This window comes from Canis lupus, chromosome 29 (assembly GCF_048164855.1).
Source record: "Canis lupus baileyi chromosome 29, mCanLup2.hap1, whole genome shotgun sequence".
Lineage (NCBI taxonomy): Eukaryota > Metazoa > Chordata > Mammalia > Carnivora > Canidae > Canis > Canis lupus.
The window spans coordinates 26,066,824-26,088,300 of NC_132866.1; the positions used below are offsets into that span (position 1 = coordinate 26,066,824).

Genomic DNA, 21,477 nt, shown 5'->3' on the forward strand with positions numbered 1-21,477 from the left:
ACATACCCCACTTGCCAGACAATATAGTGAATGTCTGAAAATGTGCAATGACCTAGGGCCAGACTTAGCGCTTCTGACTGAAGGGGCAGAGGTCTTCCCATGGAACCCCAGCAAGTGACACAAACTAGACTCTACTGGGGCTCTGGCATTCTCCCTATTCTCATGACCCTACCCCAACTGCTTAAATTCTCTGAGGTCGTTGGCTACTTCTATCAGCGTCACCCAGAGATGGCTTTGACGCAGCCATTTCTGCGATAAGAGGCTCATGTGGTCAAAGAAGTCCGCTGTCTCTCCTGGAGATTCAGGACGCAGGTGCTTTATAGTTAAGCCTCTGAGGAGTCTCACAGTTAAGAAGCCTGCTAAAACCCAAATCTCCTACATTTCAAATGGCACAGTCTTTCTTTCTTACCAAACATCTGTTCATGGCATCATTATCTCTATGGTTTCTGTCAGCCTCCACAGAACAATTCTGTGTTCCCGTTCTCCCTCAGCAGCTTTTGTTCATCTGTGTGAAACCCCCCCCCCAGTTCTGTACCTTGAGGGCAAGCATAGTCAGGCACAGGACAGGGACACGCAGCTGAGGCCCCCAGAGAGGTGAAAAGAGGACAAACTATGCTGACAGGTCTTCTGCTTTTCTCAGGTTTTTCTGAACGTTTGTGCAATCTCAGATAAGAGTAGGATTTCCCCCCAAATTCTCCCTATGCTAGAAATTGAGTGCAAAAGTCCTAAGTTATTCTTATACTTTAGGTTGGAAAGGGAGATCTATTGTGACAAGATGACAAAGAAAGGGTTTTGTTGGTTTTTTTTTTGGCGGTGGGGGAGGTTTGCCGTGGTTGAGACTCCACCACTGGATGTGGTCAAGTGAAAGAGAAAGCTGTAGTTGGAAGGGTGCCTCTGACACTCACAGGACTGGCGGGGATTCCCGGGGAGAAATTTTTTTTTTTTTTAGTTTTTATTTATTTATTCCTGAGAGACAGAGAGAGAGACAGAGAGAGAGAGAGGGGCAGAGACATAGGCAGAGGGAGAAGCAGGCTCCATGCAGGGAGCCTGACGTGGGACTCGATCCCGGGTCTCCAGGATCCGGCCCTGGGCCAAAGGCAGGCACCAAACCACTGAGCCACCCAGGGATCCCGGGAGAAACTTTTTTTAAAGTAGAGGAGCACTTAGTGAGGCTTACTTACTTAGGAAAGCTGAAGAAGTGTCATTTATTAGCTGAATTTTCTTTTTAAAAGATTTTATTAATCTATTTGAGAGAGAGAGAGAAAGAGTATGAGTGGGCAGAAGGAGAGGGAGAAGCAGGCCCCCTGCTGAGCAGGGAGCGGGACGCAGCGCTCCATCTCTTAGGGCCCTGAGATCATGACCTGAGCCAAAGGCAAAACTTTAACTGACTGAGCCACCCAGGTGCCCCCGTATATTAGCTGAATTTTCTTTTTTTTTTTTTTTTAAGATTTTATTCATGAGAGACAGACAGAGAGAGAGAGGCAGAGACACAGACACAGGCAGAGGGAGAAGCAAGCCCCATGCAGGGAGCCCGACATGGGACTTAATCCCAGGACCCCATGATCACAACCCAAGTCAAAGGCAGGCGCTCAACCGTCAAGCCACTCAGGTGTCCCTTAGCTGAATTTTCTAATGGTGTTTTTATCTCTGGATATAATTTAAGTTCTCACATGCAAGATCTTTTTTTTTTTAAGATTTTATTTATTTATTCATGAGAGACACAAAGAGAGAGGCAGAGACACAGGCAGAGAGAGAAGCAAGCTCCCTACAGGGAGCCTGATGCGGGGCTCGATCCCAGGACCCCGGGACTGCGACCTGAACCAAAGGCAGACGCTCAACCACTGAGCCATCCAGGTGCTCCACATGCAAGATCCTATAACACTAAGCAATTATTGTCAATTTTTTAGGGTATGATACGATAGGGTGGTTGTGCTGAGGAACAAAATCCTTTTATCTTTTAGAGATCAAACAGAACTATATGGTTGAAATGATATGGAGTCTGCAGTCTTCTTCAAAATAACTTCACCAGGCACGAATGAAAGTGAAAGTGGATACAGACAAAAGAGGATAGGCCATGACAATAAAATGCTGAAGTTGAGTGATGGGGACATGGGGGTTTATTATACCATTCTCTTTATTTTTATTCTATATTTTAAATTTTTCCATAATACAGATATTCAAAGGATACTGTCCTAAATAATGTCCGCTCTTGACCCAAAGGAATATTAAGCTTTACAGAGCCCTTGAAGGAACTAAGGAACACCAAAAGCTCAAGTGACAAAAATAAAAAAAGAATACACTGGGCTTCACCCAAATGAAAAATGATTGTGCTTCAAAGAAAGAGCATGATCAAGAAAGTGAAAGACAAAACAAAACAAAAACCACCGCAAGGGAAAAATATTTGCTAATCATTTATCTGTTAAAGGACTCATAAAGCGTTCTTAATTGTGAGACTCCTCAGAAGCTTAACTGTAAAGCACACGCATCATGAGTCTTCAGGAGAGACAGTGGATTTCTTTGACCACATGGGCCTCTTATCGCAGAAATGGCTGCATCAAAGCCGTCTCTGGGTGACGTTGATAGAAGCAGCCAGCCAACTCAGAGAAGGTAAGCAACTGATTCCAGAGTCATGAGAATAGGTGGTAGCACAGGAGAATGCCAGAGCCCCAACAGAGTCTAGTCGAAAGGAAAACCCTCTGGACAGTCACTCACTGGAATTTCATGAGAAGATTTTGTCCCTTGTAGTCAGATAAGGGTCTTTAAAATGGGCAAAGATGGGACGTGTGGGTGGCTCAGTGCTTGAGCATCTGCCTTTGGCTCAGGACCTGATCCCAGGGTCCGAGATCAAGTCCCACATCAGGCTCCTTGCAGGGAGCCTGCTTCTTTCTCTGCCTATGTCTCTGCCTTTGTGTCTCTCATGAATAAATAAAATATTTTTAAAAAATAAAAATTAAAAAAATAAAATATTTTTTAAAAATAAAAATTAAAAAAATAAAATATTTTTTAAAAATTAAAATTAAAAAAATAAAATGGGCAAAGAATTGAACAGACTTTTTTTGTCCAAAGATACATGAGAACATGAGAAACGTTCAACATCATTTGTCATTAGGGAAACGCAAATCAAAACCACAATGAGGGTGCTGGGGTGGCTCAGCCGGTTAAGCATCTGCCTTCAGCTCAGGTCATGATCCCAGGGTTCTGGGATTGAGTCCCAAGCAGGGCTCTCTGCTCAACGGGGAGCCTGCTCCTCCTTCTCCCTCTGCCTGCTGCTTCCCCTGCTTGTGCTCTCTCTCTCTGTCAAATAAATAAAGTCTTTAAGAAAAAAACCCACAATGAGATACTACCTCATATCCATTATAATGGTTATAATAAAAAAGATAAATAATAAATGTTGGAGAGGATGTACAGAAATTGGAACCCTCATAATTGCTAGTGGGGAACATGGCATGGTACAGCCACTTTGGTAAACAGTCTGGCAATTCCTAAAAAAAAATAGACACAGAGTTATCACATGACCTTCTAGGTATATCCTAAGAAAATGAACACAGATATACTCACAAAAACTTGGATAATGTTCATAGCATTATTCCTAGTACCCCCAAAGTGATAACAGCCCAAATGTCTATGAGTTGACTGATGGATGAATAAAATATGTCATACCCATACAACAGAATATGAATGGAAAGGAAAAAAGTACCGGCACCAGCTACAACATGGATGAACCCTGAAAACACTATGTGAAGTAAAAGAAGCCAATCACAAAACAAACATGGTGTTAGGATTCTATTTACATGAAGTGTTTAGAATGGGAAAACCCACAGTGGCAGAAAGTAGAGGAGTGGTTGCCAGAAGCTGGGGTCTGGGAAGGGGAGGGCTCAGGAAGGGAACCCGCTAATTAATATAAGGTTGCTTTCAGGGCACCTGGGTGGTTCAGTGGTTGAGCAACTGCCTTCGGCTCAGGGCATGATCCTGGGGTCCTTGGGATCGAGTCCTGCATCGGGCTCCCTGCATAGAGCCTGCATCGGGCTCCCTGCATAGAGCCTGCTTCTCCCTCTGCCTCTCTCTGTCTCTCTCATGAATAAATAAATAATCTTTAAAAAAAAAAATAGATAGGGGATCCCTGGGTGGCGCAGCGATTTAGTGCCTGCCTTTGGCCCAGGGCGCGATCCTGGAGACCCGGGATCGAATCCCACGTCGGGCTCCCGGTGCATGGAGCCTGCTTCTCCCTCTGCCTATGTCTCTGCCTCTCTCTCTCTCTCTCTCTCTGTGTGTGACTATCATAAATAAATAAAAATTAAAAAAAAAATAGATATAGGGTTGCTTTCTGGGGTGATCAAAACGTTCTGAGATAGATAGGGGTGATGGTGGCCTAATCTTGTGAACATGCTAAAAACCAGTGCACTGCACACTCTGCAAGGGTGAACTTTACGGTATGTGAATTATCTCAATAACGCTGTTATTATTTTTAAAAAGCCTCAGAAAACATCCTCACCTCAGAACAGGAAGTACAGTATACATTGGTACAGGACACTGTGCCGAGAGCCGACAGACCTGCGTGTGGTCTAACACTATGGTCAGAATGGATGTCCAACCACAGCTCCCACGCCCAAGACAAGGTACACTTCTTTGCTGGTGATAACCTGACTCTTCCTCACTGGAGAGGGCACAGCGATGTACAGATCAGGGTAACAGTATATATATATTCTAACTTTAACTTAACCTGTTCTAAGAATAAACAATTTCCATACTTTATTATTAGAAAACAATTTCTGGAAAAACACCCCTCATCAGACTGCCAAGGGTGGTGAATATGGAAAGCGAGTCCACATGCCTCTGGACTAGGAGCTCACTAAAATATACTCTTAAATTCTTCCACTGGAAACAGATCTTGGGTCAGTCAGGAAATAAGGAAGTCTTAAGGCTTCCCAAAGCTTTAAAAAAAAAAAAAAAAAAAAGATAATTGTACAGGCTAACATTTACCAAGTAATTACTAGTGGCAGGCACTGTTCTAAGTGCTTTGTAAGTACTAACTCAATTAATCCTTACAATAACTCAATTAACCCAAACAATAACGCTATAAGCTAGGTGCTGTTATCCCATTTTACAGATGAGGATACTGAGTCAACCAATTAGCCTAAGATTATATGGAGGTAGTCTGGCTCCAGAGTCTACACTCTCACTGATGGTATTTCCAAGTATTCCTTCTTCTGGGATGACCACCACAGAAGGGTGGTTCATGAGACTTGTGTGCCACACAGCAACTGGCCAACAGTTCCAAGCCACCTGCCTGACATCTTCCAGGCACCTACTAACCACATCCTTCAACACCTCAGCAGGCCACAGCTCCGCTTCCCTAGCTCCAGGCACACTGCCCTCCTCCTTCACAACAAAGGGAGCAACCTGGTTTGCAGACAGGGAGGAGACTTGAAGCTAAGCAGATCGAAGACGTAAATGGGTTTTTGAGAAAGAAAATGTGAGAAAGGCATGTGGAAATGTTCTCCACATGCCTGTGTTGAGTCAGAAGAAGGCACACCTTCAAGGATAAGCTGAAGGTACAGATGAAGACATGTTGCTTACACAATGTGTGGGGAAATGAGCCCCCAAATAGCCTATTGCTGGGGATGTACACTGATAAAACCACTTTGGAGAGCAATCTGGCACTATCCACCCCAAACTTCCAAAGTATATACCCCACAACCCCACAATCCCCAATTCTACTTCTAGGAACCCAGACTACAGAAATACATAGAACAATCAATGTTCACTATAACACAGTGTGAAATGGTAAAAACTCGGATACAATGTATATTCAGCTACCTAGCAGTAAATAAACCATGGTCTAAGGCAATAATAAGAAGAGGTTTTTTGTTGCTGTTTTTGGTTTTTTGTTTGTTCTTGCAATTCTATGCTCACTTCTGAATGCCATCCCTCTCCTTTTTTTTCCTCTTCTTAAGGCTTTCCTAAACTTTGTCAACTCTCCTTATGATTCTTTCACTGTTTACTAATTTTCCAAGTTTTTGGGGTTTTGATTAATATTATTCTTTCTTTTCTTTTTTTTTTAAGATTTCACTTATTTATTTGACAGGGAGAGAAAGAGTACAAGCAGGGGGAGCGGGAGTGGGAGAAGCAGGCTCCCCGCTGAGCAGGGAACCAGATGCAGTGCAGGGCTCAATACCAGCACCCTGGGATCACGACCTGAGCTGCAGGCAGATGCTTAACTGATTGAGCCACCGAGGTGCCCCAACATACAGGTGTTTAAAAAAAAAAAATCAGAGGTACATATGCAATACAGAAAGAAGTCTACAAAGGATGAAAAACTGCATGTTGAAAAGTACCACATATAAATTATCCCAGTTTTGTTTTAAAACCAAATGAAAATTGGTACATCTGGGTGGCTCAGCGGTTGATCATCTGCCTTTGGCTCAGAGCATGATCCTGGCATCCTGATCGAGTCCCACACTGGGCTCCCTGAGAGAAGCCTGTTTCTCCCTCTGCCTATGTCTCTGCTTCTCTCTCTCTCTGTCTCTCACGAATAAATAAATCTTTTAAAAAAATGAAAAGAAAATAAAGAACCCTATCCATACCAACAATTTTATATTTACATATAGGAGTTACTTTCATATATATATATATATATATATATATATATATATATGTATATAATGTTAAAACTAATATTTTATATATATATAAACATATATATGGGACTCCTGGGTGGCTCAGCGGTTGAGCATCTGCCTTTAGCTCAGGGCGTGATCCTGGAGTCCCGGGATCAAGTCCCACATTAGGCTTCCTGTATGGAGCCTGCTTCTCCCTCTGCCTGTGTCTCTGCCTCTCTCTGTGTGTGTCTCTCATGAATAAATAAATAAAATTTTAGAAAAAAAATCTTAGAAAAAAACAAATATATATACATATATGTTAAAACTAATACCATACCTATAAATATTCAGCATAAGCAGAAAACCCACCAAAAACACACACACCAAACCACAAACTTTCACTTTTTACTCTAAGCATGTCTGTCTATATTATTTATCATTGTATGAAGCGTGTGTTATTTGTGTGTAATTAAAAACTGACGTGAAAAGGTAAAAGGCACCTTAAAGCTCAAAGAAATGCAGCAATCAGGTCGAAGGAAGGAAAAGGAAAAGAAAGTCAGTAGATCAGGGGATCCCTGGATGGCTCGTGGTTTAGTGCCTTGCCTTTGGCCCAAGGCGTGAACCTGGAGTCCTGGGATGGAGTCCCTGCATGGAGCCTGCTTCTGCCTCTTCCTGTGTCTGCCTCTCTCTCTCTCTCTCTCTCTGTCTCTGTCTCTCATGAATAAATAAATAAAATCTTAAAAAAAAAAAAAAGTCAGTAGATCTTGTGCCAAATCAGACTGGTACAGGTTTTCTGTTTTTCCCCAACAACCTGCAGACCCGGGCGCGGGGGGGTGGGGGGGGGGGTGGGGGGGTGATTTGCATATTTAAAGACAAAGGACTCAAGTAAAAAGAAAGAACACAGGATGAACTTCTTACCCTAGTCAACTCTATATTCAAATCCCAAAGAGCTACAACACTCCAGTGTCAAAAGCCAAATATTAACCTTTTCTCCCAAATGAACCTCAAAGAGGGAAAAATCATTTAGATCTGATCAGTCAACTAAGTTGTGGTTTTCCTCTCATTTCTGTGTTTGGTTGGATTTTAATATAGCTGTCGTGAACGGCCAGGTGGAATTTTAGATAAGGAAGATAATTTCAGAAATGGAAAACAAAAAAGCAGCAGGTAGGATTTCGAAAAACCTGCATATTTTCTTCACAAAACGCATGCCTCTGACCTGCGAGAATGTGTAATGACACAGTGTTACAACATACAATCTGTCTTGCTTGATATTTAAAAATCAAAACAGGTGTGTTTTTATAGCTTTACTCTAGGATCCACCCTTCCAAGCTACAAATATTCTTGCAACGTCTTACATTCACTTTTACCTCTTCCAAAGCAAGTTCAAATTAAATTATTTAGAACATCTAAGATCATGAAACAAAACAGGCCAACGCACTCCTGACGGCATTGATGGCACCAGGAATGGACGATCCATAGCTCATCTATTTTTCCGCATAAGAAAGTATGGAAAGAAGAAAACCAAAAGTAAATAAATCCAAGCTATGGGAATGTAGCTGAGTAAGCGAGAGTATCAGAAAACCCCAGTCCATCCAACGTTGTGATCTCCAAGTCTGAGACCATGACCTACTTTAATTCCCACACTGGGAAAGCCCAGAATTGTATCGACAAGCCACATAATTCAATAGAACGAGATCTGTTTCTCCTTTCCTTACCTCCCAGATTGCAATGTTCTGGATTTATTGATTATTTGTTTGTGGTTTCCACATCACATGCATTTTTTTGGCCAGACTTTGCTCCACCTAGTGGAAATACAAAGGACGGCCCAACAGGGAGGTGCCCATAAGCCAGACCTCAGCCTGTTGTATACCACCAAGTAGACAGATCACGAAGACCCACTGTCACTGCTCCCTGTTACTCAGTAGCTGCTCTGACTGCCTGTGTGGTTATGGTAGAGTTGGTGGCCGTGGTGGTAACCACAATTGGGGTTACAGGGCAAAGAATGAATCCACATCATTGTACCACCTGGATCCTGATGGTCCCTCAAGAGTTAGTCCAACAGGAAAGCAAGAGATGCGATGCTCTCAGGTGAACCGATGGCCAGGCATTCAAAAGGCACTTGGAATTGTTAATCCAAAGTCATCTGAGATACCCACAGTATGCTTAAAGAATTGCCAGCTACCAAAAAAAGAAAAAGAAAAAGAAAAAGAAAAAGAAAAAGAAAAAAAAAGAAAGAAAGAAAAAGAAAAGAAAAGAATTGCCAGCTAGTGCACAAAATCCACAGATGTGCTGCATCATGGGGGCTTGAAAGAGAAGGCTTCTCCTGAGGTCACACAGCCACCCTAATCTAAGTTCCAGTCAGCCCACGGTGACCCTGAGAACACCGCATGGTTTCTGTAGGCTGAGTAAGTGACAACAAACCAATGTTTGTGGAGCTGAAAATGAGAGTAGATCCAAGATGTAGAATGGGGAAAGGAAAAAGTTCTAAGAACATGTCTTGGTTCAGATTGATTATGAGGCCATGGAGGACCCTGAGAAAAGAAAGTAACTGGCATCAGGCTTTCAACTGGGGTGAAAACAAACATGTTCTTAAAATGAAACCACAAGGGTAAACCAAAGAAAGAGGAAAGAAAGTTTAAGGCTGGGCGAATAAGGGAGGCTCATCTGCTTACTGAACCACAAACTAAAAAAAAAAATTTTTTCTCAAAAATGTTTTATGTTGCCTGACAAAGCCAGGCTGACTGGCAACATGTTAACAAATCTGAGAGTAATCAAGATTCAGGATATTAAAGCTTTCAACTGTCCCATCTAAAATTTGTTGTCAGAGGGTTACTTCATATACTTCACAATGTTATATTCTCTCTTCATAGGAAGGTTAACCTCAAACCCTGTGATGATCAGCATGAGCTGATATGGGAAGAGCAGGCACTGCTAAACCAGTGTCTGGCCACCTCCACACCACTGACATTTTGGACTAGACGATTCTTTGTTGTGGGAGGCTCTCCTTTGTGACGGGAGGTTTAGCAGCATCCCTGGCCCTGAGCTGTGACAACCAAAAATGTTTCCAGACACTGACAAATGTCCTCTGGAAGGGGCACAATTATCCCCAGTTGAGAACCACAATTCTAAACATATAGGTTCACCACAAACATTTCCTACAGGGACAAAATTAAACTCAGATATAGGACAGATTCAAGGAAATCATTCTCAAACTCCCCAAATTTCAGCTTCTGAACTCAATTTGAGAGCTGATACTGACTTATCAACAACCAAATCCACTCTGAGGACCACAAATAATAACTATTATTTGTGATATTATTTTGTGATAATTATATTTAATAGCCATTAAATGTATTCCAAGAGCTTTATATATATCTTTTCACCTCACAGCAAACCTATAAGGTACATACTATTATTGATTCCATTTTATAGATGAGGACACTGAGGCATAAAGAGGTCAACAACTTGCTTCTTCTACTTAGAAGAGTCAGGTTTGGATCTCAGGTGGTCTGCCCCTGGAGCCCACAACCTCACCACTGTGTTGGACTTACCCCACTATTCCTGCACCAGAAAGCTCTTAGATCTGCACTATTAAGTAGTCAGTGACCACATGTAGCTATTTAATTTAAATTAATTAAAATTAAATATCATACCAGCCTTGGAAAACAGTCTAGTGTCCCTTAAAAGGTTATATATAAAGTTACTATGTGACCCAGCAATTTCACCATGAAGTATACACCCAGGAGAAATGAAAACTTATGTCTACACAAAAAACTTGTACATGCATGTTCACAGCAGCATTATTCAAATTAGCCCAAAAGCAGAAATAGCCCAAATGCCCATCATTTGATGAATAGATAAATTAAATGTAGTACATTTATATGACTGAATGTTAACTAACTACAGAAAGGAATGAAATGCTGATATGTCAGCATGGATTAATCTTGGAAACATTATGCTAAGTGAAAGAAGCCAGTCACGGAGAACCACCTAGAGTATGATTCCATTTATAAGAAATGTCCAGAATAGGCAAATCCATAGAGATACAAAATAGATTAGTGGCTGCCAGGGGCTGCAGGAGGTGGGGATGGCATGGGGAGGGACTGCTAATGGCAATAGGGCTTCTTTCTAGGGTAATGAAAATTTCCTAAAATAACATAGTAGGGGCATCTGGGTGGTTCAGTCAGTTAGGTGTCTGATGCTTGATTTCAGCTCAAATCATGATCTCGGGGGTCCTCTGCGCTCAGCAGGGAGTCTGCTTGTCACTCTCCCTCTGCTTCTCCCCCTTATCCCTTGTGCTCTCCCTCTTGCACAAATAAATTCATTAAATCTTAAAAAACAAAACAAAAAAATAAAATTAGATAGTAGATGGTACACAATTCTGCGACCTACTAAAAAGTCATTTCACATACACTTTAAAAGGGTGAATCTACTGGCATGTTAATTATGTCTCAATACAGCTGTTATAAAAAACTAGATGTCACTAAAAATTCAGTTGCTCATCTATCCGAGTCACATTCCTAGTGCCAATAGTCACATGTGGCTAAGTGGTTAGTTACCAAAACAGACAGGGCAAATATAGGACATTTCTAACATCACAGAAAGTTCTACTGGACTGCACTGCTTGGATGAATGGATGAAAGGCCTCTTTACCATATAACCACAGCCTACCTTTCAAGTGTTTTCTACTTCTACCCTCCTCTACATACCCACATAGGAAGCTTCCACCACAGACTACATGCCACCTCCAAACACATCCTCCATTTTCACTTTTCCAGGCTGGAATTGACTTGTTTCCCTTCCCAACCTTTAAAGCCTGGCCCAAATGCCTCTTCTGTGAAGGTTTTCCTAAATCCCACCTTCCCCTGGTCAGAGCAGAATCAATTGTTCCCACTGTCCTTTGTTTGCACATCTGTGCCTCTGGGTTACAAATCATTATGCGTGTGATCTGTCTTTTCCAGCAGATTACCAGCTCCTTGAAAACAGAGGGATTCAGTTACTCAACTGAGGGCTCCCAGAGCCCACCTGCATTAACAGTCTGCTGCAGAGTGAACATTTCAGTAAATGATGGCTGAATTCTACTGAAAGGACTTCTGGAAACTCAAGGTGTTGATCTGAGACAACTTCTTTAAAAAAAATTTTTTTTATTTATTTATTCATGAGAGACACACAGAGAGAGAGAGGCAGAAACACAGGCAGAGGGAGAAGCAGGCTCCATGCAGGGAGCTCAATATGGGACTCGATCCCAGGACTCGAGGATCACGCCCCGAGTGGAAGGCAGATGCTTTAACCGCTGAGCCACCCAGGTATCCTGAGACAACTTCTCACTTTGGTTTATAAAACAGACTAAGAAAATGAGGGAAGGGGAATTAGAGTCTAGACATTCGATCTCCCACTTTTTGATGAGAAGAAATGATGCTAATCACACCAAAATGCTGTTTTTAAGAAGGAAGAGTGGAGTAGAGCTTCTGGACTGAAACCTGGGGCATACTTGGTAAGAGGAGGGGGCAGAGAGTATACTATTGAGAGACGAGGTAAGACAAAAATATCAGGAATTAGGACCCCCAACCAACTCAAAGTTTTAAGCGTGGCAGAGGAAAGGTAAGGACTGGATCTCTAGAGATTAAGCTGGGTGGCTTTAAAGAAAAAGACATCTCTACTAAAACGTTATTTTTTTTAAAGATTTTATTTATTTATTCATGAGAGACACACATACACACACACAGAGAGAGAAAGAGAGAGAGAGGCAGAGACACAGGCAGACAGAGAAGCAGACTCCATGCAGGGAGCCTGACGTGGGACTCGATCCTGGGTCTCCAGGATCAGGCCCTGGACTGAAGGCAGCACTAAACCACTGAGCCACCCGGGCTGCCCCTAAAACGTTATTTTAAATAACATGGTCAGATTGTTCTAGTTGAATCTAACCAACAATAGAAAGAAACTCTATGTATCTCGATACTTACTTAACTAGAAGAGACAAATGCCAAGGGCTCACTGGCAACTCGACTACTTTTTTTTATTCTTTATGGATTTAAGGAATAACACCTGAGTCACAGTAAGGAGCGTTAAGTCTAAGTTCATAATCTCAGAAGTGAGCTAGGCTGATACCGTTTCTGGGCCAGAAATGATAGTTCCAGTGGAGAGCTGGTAACAGGGAAAGCAAGCCACTGTGTGTTATATAAATACGTATACCATATATTTCTGATATTAGATACGTATGTGTAGTATAAAAAGATTGTATTTGATAAAGGCACTTCAAAGGGAAAAAATCACTGTAAGACTAGATCGGGCACGTTCAGGATGGTATGGCTGTAAACGAAAACACAGTAAGACACCCACACCATGTTCAATACAGAATGAGTAGAGCAAGTCCTCCTCAATTCAGTTAGTTGAAAGTCCCTTGTTGAAATAAGGACAGTGAGTACCTGAAGTGCATCCTATGTCAAAATGGTCTCTGAATATTTTTCTTCTTCACTATTTTTTTAAATTTTTTTTTTATTTATTCATGATAGTCACACACACAGAGAGAGAGAGAGAGGCAGAGACACAGGCAGAGGGAGAAGCAGGCTCCATGCACCGGGAGCCCGACGTGGGATTCGATTCCGGGTCTCCAGGATCGCGCCCCGGGCCAAAGGCAGGCGCTAAACCGCTGCGCCACCCAGGTATCCCACTATTTTTTTTTTTTTTTAAGATTTTATTTATATATTTGAGAAGGAGAGGAGAGAGAGAGAGAATGAGAGTGCAGGAGCAGGGGGAGGGAAAAGCAGATTCCCGACTAAGCAGGGAGCCTAAGGCAGGGCTCAATCCCAGGGATCATGACCTGAGCCAAAGGCAGACACTTAACCGACTGAGCCACCCCGGTGCCCCTCTTCACAGATTTCACAGGCAAAAATCAACAAAAACCCAAACAAAACAAAAAACAAATTGACTAAACAGTGGTGGATTCAGAGTTAATAATTATATAGTAGCTTCCATTCCAAAGGTTAAAATTCAAAACACAAATGTCACTATAGATATCTAGTACTCATGGGCAGAAAGAGACAAGGGTACAAGGTGGGGATCGGAGCACTGGGTATGAGGGTGGTCGGGAAGAGGGAACCCACTCATTACGAAACGTTCTCTTCTCTGCAGGAACTGTAACCACATAATAGCTGCTGGTCAATGCTAGCATCCATCCAAATGGAACAAAGTACAAAAGCCACCCTGTCCCCAAAATAAGTATTGGAAGTGCCAGAGAAATGATAAGAAAGCGGCCTATGATCGATAAACTGCAATTAGGGCATGACATTGAAGATCCCCTCCCACATCTTCTTGCCAACTCCAAAGCTTCTGTGACCTGCAGGCACCTCCACTTTCCATCCTTCCACTGCCAAAGAAGTGGATCTGGTTCCCACTGTCAACTCAGAGGCCCACCACTGTTCTTCCATTGGGGTGAAGCATCCATAAGCCCATGGCTCCGATCTCCTAAGGCTCCAATATTCTTAAATTAACCCTCTAGCAGTATTATTACTGGATATTGAGAACACCCTTTCTTTACCTAAATGTAGAAATAGATGCAAAGGCGAAGCAGTAAGTTTGTTCTATATTTTGTTCTGTCAACATCTATATATTTTTTAAGATTTATTTATTTATTTATTTTAGAGAGAGAGTAAGAGTGCACATTGGGGGAAGGGGGAGAGGGAGAGGGAGAGGAAGAGAGAATCTCCAGCAGACTCCTTGCTGAATGAGAAGCCTGACCAGGGGCTCAATCCCACAACCCAAGCTGAAATCAAAAGTCAGACACTCAACCAACTGAGCTACCCACGTGCCCCAACATCTGTACTTCTTAACTTTATCAGTCCTAAGGGTTCTGACTTTTCCAAGAAATAAAATTTATTTCTCCTGCCAGTTTATGATTTTAGCTAGGGAAAAGAACCCCAACAACATCTCCTTGATGCTAGCATTGACCAGCAGCTATTATTAAAATGGAAGGGTCCCAGCCCTACAAAAGGGAATATGTTGGGCCAGAAAATAAGCTCTAGTTCTTTCACATGCTATTTCAAATATACAGAAATAGATTCTGGTGGGGGAAACAGAGGATACTTCAACAGATAAATAACAAATTGTGGTACAGTCATACAGTGGAATACTATTCGGCCACAATAAAGGAATGAAGTACTGGCACCTGCTACAATGTAGATGAATCTCAAGAACATTATGTTAAGGGAAAGAACACGGACACAAAATATCACAAAGTGTAGGATTCCATTTATATACAATATCCTGAATAGGTAAATCCACAGAGACAGAAAACAGATTGGTGGCTGCCAGGATCTGGGGGAAAGGGAAATTAGGGAGGAACTGCTTACGGGGTAGGGGGTTTTCTTTTGAAGTGATGAAAATGTTTTGGAACTAGATGTAGTGGTTGCATAACATTGTGAATGTACAAAACACCACTGAGTTGTTCACTTTAAAGTGGTAAAATGGTTTTACATGGTTTCTGTCATACGAATATCGTTCCATTTTAAAAACTAATTTTTAAAAGAAAGGATACTAGGCGGGCAAAACAAGATGCAGATGTGAAAAGGCAGCCCATAAACTCCTAGGGAAAAGATAAGTATTTTTGCTGGAACTCTGCTTCTACTCTTGATCACAACGCAAAGTTCAAGCACCAAGCTGTACAGACTCTGCCATCAGCCGTGTGCGAAAGTGAGTGTGTGTGTCTATTCCCTTCTGAAAAGACAGGGAAGAGAACAGAAACTGAAGAAAATAGAATGGTAAAGCCTTGCCAAATGCAAGGGAAGGAGGGGTGATTCCCCCTACTGCACCCCACCCAACTTGGCACCAGGAGTAATGCTCCCATTAGGGTTTCGAAATGCCAGCCGGAGCTGGAATCAGCACAAGCAAGCTTCTCTGCCTGGATAAAAAGCAAGCCACCCAGCAAGAAAAGCTGGGGTGCTCCATTTGCTGCCCATATTGGCAGCAGCACCACCCTTTGCTCAAAAGCCCTGAACTGGCCTAGATCAGCATCAGTGGCTGGCTTTCCCAGGCCAGCCAGCCTAACAGCAAGAGCTTGTAATAGCTCCACTGTGCCCTCATCCTGAGGGGTCCCGATCCACTTCATCCCGCAGGCCTTCCAAGAGTCTGGCCTCCAACCTCTTGCCTCCAACACGTTAAAAATGGAGCCAAGATGCCCTCGGAACTTTTCCCCGTCCAGCTTGAAATAAATATCCTCTCAGCCCCTCCTCCGTCTCAGGCCAGCTCAACAGCCGCCGTACCCCTGCCCGCACACACGTACACACTGCATCACTCACTGCCTCGGAGACCCGCTGCCCGGGGGGACACGAACGCGCCCCCCGAGCCTCAGCCTCGCACCGCTATCCAGGCAGTCATCCCAGCCACCTGACCTAACTGCCCTCTCAAAGGCCCCTCACTCGCTGAGCACCGCGCCTCCGCCACTTCCCTGACACCCAAACAGGTGTCCCCAGCTCAACACCGACGCCCCCCTCGAGCCTGTCCACGCCAGGCACGGGGGCCCCTCTCGGGACCCCTCAACTCCTGGCAGCAGCACTCCTCCGGCCCCCTCCAGCCAGGCAGCGACGCCGTCTTCAGCCCCCTCCAGCCAGGCCTCGACGACCCCCAGGCCCCCAGGCTGGCCCGGACGCCCCCTCCCCCTTACCTGCGGGGGTTCAGCCCTGGCTGACAGGGGGCTGGGCAGCGCCTGGAGGAGCAGGAGCGCCATGCCACCCAGGAGCCTTCTCCTCTCCATCCCCCTCCTGCTCCTGCTCCTCCGCCACGGCGCCGCCACCTCCCTCCTCCTCCTCCCTCTCCTCCTCTTCCCTCTTCTTCCTTCTTCCCTTCTTTTCCTGTTTCACTCTCCCCTCCCGCTTCCGGCTCTGCTCCACCCCGCCCCAGCCCAAACACCCTCCCACACCCCGGGCAGGCTCTCCAGTTCCAGCCCTTCGTGGGCCCCTGCCCTTCTCCCATTGACCAAAATAGCTGTCGATCAAATAGAAGTTCCGCCCCCCCGTGAAGACGGAAGACCGGAGGGATCTAGCCAATGAAAAGTGGGAGGAAGCCGGGCCATCTTGAGTGCGGCATGGTGGTGTAAATGCCTCCCACGCCACCGAGAGTGGCGGAAGTAGCTCCGATCGGGGGCGGGGCCACTTGGTACGAGCGTTGACAAGCCTCTAATCCGGGTGCCGCCATCTTGAGCGTGGCGGAAGTAGTAGATTGCCGCACTTCAGCAAAGAAAGGGAAGGGGTAAAGTGATTCTAAAGAGCGTCAGAAAAGAGATTGTGTTTTAGAAGGTAACAGGCGCTCCTTAAGAAGAAAACAACTGCAGTCTAAAAAATCTTTTGACGTCTTTTGCTTTGAAGCGCAGCCCTGGTACCAGGGTCCCTCTCCGTGGTCTCAAGACGCCCGAGTGGTAGTTTAAGGTTAATTTGAATTCTACGAAATAGTAGCTTTACCTGAGGCATGGTGCTGTGTCACCCCAAGTCTCGGGAACAAAATTCTGTTGATTCCACCTTAGAAACAGATCTGAAATCCACTCCCATTGTTTCCATCCACATATCTCATCTTGCAAAATATAAAATTTTTTAATTAACTTATTTATTTATGATAGTCATCAGAGAGAGAGAGAGAGAGGCAGAGGGAGAAGCAGGCTCCATGCACCGGGAGCCCGACGTGGGATTCGATCCCGGGTCTCCAGGATCGCGCCCTGGGCCAAAGGCAGGCGCTAAACCGCTGCACCACCCAGGGATCCCCTCATCTTGCAAAATATAAACGGCCTCCCCTGCTGGCCCTAGTTGCCAAGCCTTCCCTCTCAATTCCTGCTGCGCTCCCCAGCAAGGGTGCTCTAGACGAAGCCAAACATCATTGTCTTAAGGCTATCTCTCTTAAAATACTAAAACTACCTAGGGCATATGTAGTCCAATCTCCTCAATATGGTCCTCTCTTGTGTCCTGATCCTTGCCTCCTCCTTTTTATCTCATAAACTTCCGCCACTACGTTTTCCCACACTTACACCAAACACTTAAGAGATCCCCAGTGTGCTGCGCTATAGTACACATTGCCATATAGTTCTCTGTTTATAAACTCCTAGCTCCCCCCCCCCCACCGCCCTTGTTTCTTCTGGAATCTCATAACACTAACACACATTATATCTGATCTATAATATCTGCCTGGCTGACGCCTCCCGCTAAATCTGCAGCTTCTTGTATAGCACAGCAAGTCTTACTCTTTTTTTTTTTTTTTTTTTTTGAGAAATCCCTACAACATCCTGGCCCAACCACGAGCCCAACAATGTTGGTAAAGTAAATGAACAAATGAAGACCTAGGCTGGAGAAGCCAGATGCCTGTAGCTGCCAATTTCCTCTCAAAATCCTGCCAAACCATTTTGCAGGTTGGCCTAGTCTAGCCCATAGCTGAGCCCAGAGGGAGTTTGTTCTTGGCTTAAATGGTGGCAAAGTAGAAAACAGGTAAAAGTGAAGAATTTGGCCCTGTCCTCAGTTTAAGAACGTCCACAGTTGGGCAGCCCCGGTGGCGCAGCGGTTTAGCGCCGCCTGCAGCTCAGGGCATGATCCTGGAGACCCTGGAGCAAGTCCTACGTCAGGCTCTCTGCATGGAGCCCGCTTCTCCCTCTGCCTGTGTCTCTGCCTCTCATTCTCTCTCTGTGTGTCTCTATGAATAAATAAATAAAAAATCTTAAAAAAAAAAAAAGGATGTCCATAGTTTTACCTCTTCTTGATCCTGCTTTCCCAAGTGTTACAAAAGGTGACAAGTATTTTTGCCAATCTCAAAAGCCTTAGAAATTCATTCATCCAATCAAGCTCCTTAGGGAAGAAATAAAGATTCAGTATTAGGCAAGGGCCAAACTACTTTCATAACACAGGGTGTCAGTCCTGGCCTCAATTTTTTCTAAGTCCTCCTATGTAAAAGCCAGGTATTATCATCATTAGGAAACCCCAATAGTTTCAACTTAACAAACACAGGATGTTTTAGCCTAACTTCCCTTCCTTTCTTTACCTGAGAGCTTAAACTGAGCCACTGGATGGGACAAACACTAAAGCCTGCCCAGTCTGGATTAGTACTTCCCAGACAAAGTCATTTGAGTCACCCTAACCACCTTGCTTTCCACATCTCACAGGTGCCAACTCAAAGAAAGCAGAGAGGTCTTACGAAATGGAACTGAGATACAGTTTGAATTAGTGTGTTTTAAAGTGCCTCTAAACTATAGCCACCACATATTCCAGACTTTTCCAAAAGAGCCATTGTCTATAAAGGGAGGAGGAATGCTAGAATGATTTAGGAGCTGGGTAGGAAAGGAGAAGGTTGTCAATTCTCAAAAGAACATCAGTGTGGGGGCGCCTGTATGGTTCAGTGGGTTATGTGTCTGCCTTCCGCTCAGACTGTAATCCCAGGATCCTGGGATTGAGCCCCTAGTTGAGCTCCCTGCTTGATGGGGTGTCTGTTTCATCCTCTGCCCCCTGCTCCTGCTCTCTCTCTCTCTCTCTCTCTCTCTCAAATAAATAAAATCTTTAAAGAATCAGTTTGGAAACGTTTCCAAGCTCTGCTAGCTCTGGTAATGTTTGTCCTATTTGTCTTTGGAAATGCATTAAGCTGAAGCCAGATCTCCTACCCTAAGAAAACTAGCTCAATGACACAGTTTTCTGCTAGAAATCAGCTAAAATCAAATTGCACATGTTACAGCATGGATAAACTTTGAAAATATTATGCTAAATGAAAGAAACCAGACACAAAAGACTACACATTGCGTGGATTTCTTTTACATGAAAAGTACAGAATAGGTTAATCTATAGAGGCAGAAAGTAGATTAGGGGTTTTGGTGGGTTTTGGTGGGTTGAAGGGGATGGAGAGAGACTGCCAAAGGGTACAGAGTTTCTTTGGGGAGTACTAAAAGTATTCTGAAATTAGTGATGAGGATTACAACGTTGTGAATATACTAAAAAAAAATGCTGAATTATATACACTTTAAAAAGATGAATTTATGTTATATGAATTATATTTTAATCTTGAAAAATAGGGAGAAAATTAAATTGCAGCCAGAACCGTGGCCTCAGGGAAGAGGCTCTTTTTCTTTAAAGCAGTTCTTTTTTTAAAATTTACTTTATTTTATTATTTTATTTTATTTTATTTATTCATAGACACACACAGAGAGAGACAGAGACACAGAGGGAGAAGCAGGCTCCATGCAGGGAGCCCGATGTGGGACTCGCCCGATGTGGGACTCAATCTCCAGGATCACACCCCAGGCTGCAGGCAGCGCCAAACCGCTGCGACACCGGGGCTGCCCTAGAGCAGTTGTTCTTGAAGTGTGCTCCCCAGGCTAATAGAAACCACATCACTGGGCAATTACTAGAAATGCACATTCTCAGGTTCCACCGCAGACCTACATAATAAATTCTGGGGATGGGGTACCACATTTTTTTTTTCATTTTGATTCCAGTTAACATACAGTGTTATGTTAGTTTCAGGTATACAACATAGTGATTCAACAATTCTATACATTACTTAGTGCTCATCATGGTATGTGTATTCTTAATCCCCTTCACTTATTTCACCCATCTCCCACTCACCTCCTTTCTAGTAACCATCAGTTTGTTTTCTGTATTTAAGAATCTGTTTTTTTGTTTTGTTTTGTCTCCTTTTTTTTTGTTGCTCATTGATTTTGGTTCTTAAATTCTATATGTAAAATCATGGTATTTTTCTTTCTCTGACTTATTTCACTTAGCATTATACTCTCTAGATCCATCCATGTTGTGCAAATGACAAGATTTCATTTTGTTTTATGGCTGTGTAATATTCACTTGCATATATATACTTCATTTTCTTTATCCATTCACCTCTTCATGGATATTTGGACTGCTTCCATAATTTGGTTATTGTAAATAATGCTGCAATAAACATAGGGGTGCATATATCTTTTTGAATTAGTGTTTTTGGGGACACTTGGGTGGCTCAGCGGTTGAGCATCTGCCTTTGGCTCAGGGCGTGATCCTGAAGTTCTCGGATCGAGTCCCACATCAGGCTCCTGCAGGGAGCCTGCCTGCTTCTCCCTCTGCCTCTCTCTCTCTCTGTGTCTCATGAATAAATAAGTAAATCCTTAAAAAAAAAAAAAAAAAAAGAATTAGTGTTTTTGTATTCCTGGATCATGTGGTAATTTACTTTTAATTTTTTCAGAAACCTCCATACTGTTTCCAGTTCCATAGTGGCTGTACCAATTTGTATTCCCGCCAGCAGTGCAAGAGTTCTTTTTTATCCACATCCTTGCCAACACGTTTTTCTCATATATTTTTTATTTATTTTATTTTTTATTTTAGCCTAATAGGTTTGAGGTATTATCTCATTGTGGTCTTGATTTGCATTTCCCTGATGATGAATTATGTTGACCATCTGTATGTCTTCCTTGGAGAAATGTCTGTTCATGTCTTCTGCCCATTTTTTATTAATGTCCACACCCAATGTGAGGCTTGAACTCATGACCCCAAGGTAAAGAGTCTCATGCTCTACCGATGGAAACCTTTTCTGCCCATTTTAAAATTGGATTATTTGCTTTTTGTGTGTGTTGAACTGTAATACGTTGTGTATTTTGGATACTAACCCTTTATCAGATGTCATTGGCAAGTATCTTCTCTCATTCTTTTAGTTTTGTTGTTTCTTTGGCTATGCAGAAGCTTGTTTTAAGATTTTTATTTCAGAGAGAGTGAGAGAAAGCACGAGCAATAGAGAAGGGTAGAGGGAGAAGTAGACTCCCTGCTGGGCAGGGAGCCCAAATGTGGGATATAAGCTTGATGTGGGGCTCCATTCCAGGACCCCAGGATCATGACCTGAGCCAAAGACAGACGCTTAACTGACTGAGCCACCCAGGCGCCCC

The 21,477-nt window shown here is 43.4% G+C and overlaps 1 protein-coding gene across 1 annotated transcript in view; it reads right to left on the reverse strand.

The window, feature by feature from the left end:
* Positions 1-16,460, reverse strand: part of WBP1L (WW domain binding protein 1 like) — a 66,645-nt gene extending 50,185 nt beyond the window's left edge. Inside the window, exon 1 of the mRNA XM_072805506.1 lies at positions 16,258-16,460. Within this exon, the coding sequence (XP_072661607.1) occupies positions 16,258-16,347 (90 nt within the window). The 5' untranslated portion in view covers positions 16,348-16,460. The remainder of the gene's footprint in view (positions 1-16,257) is intronic.
* Positions 16,461-21,477: the final 5,017 nt, after the last annotated feature.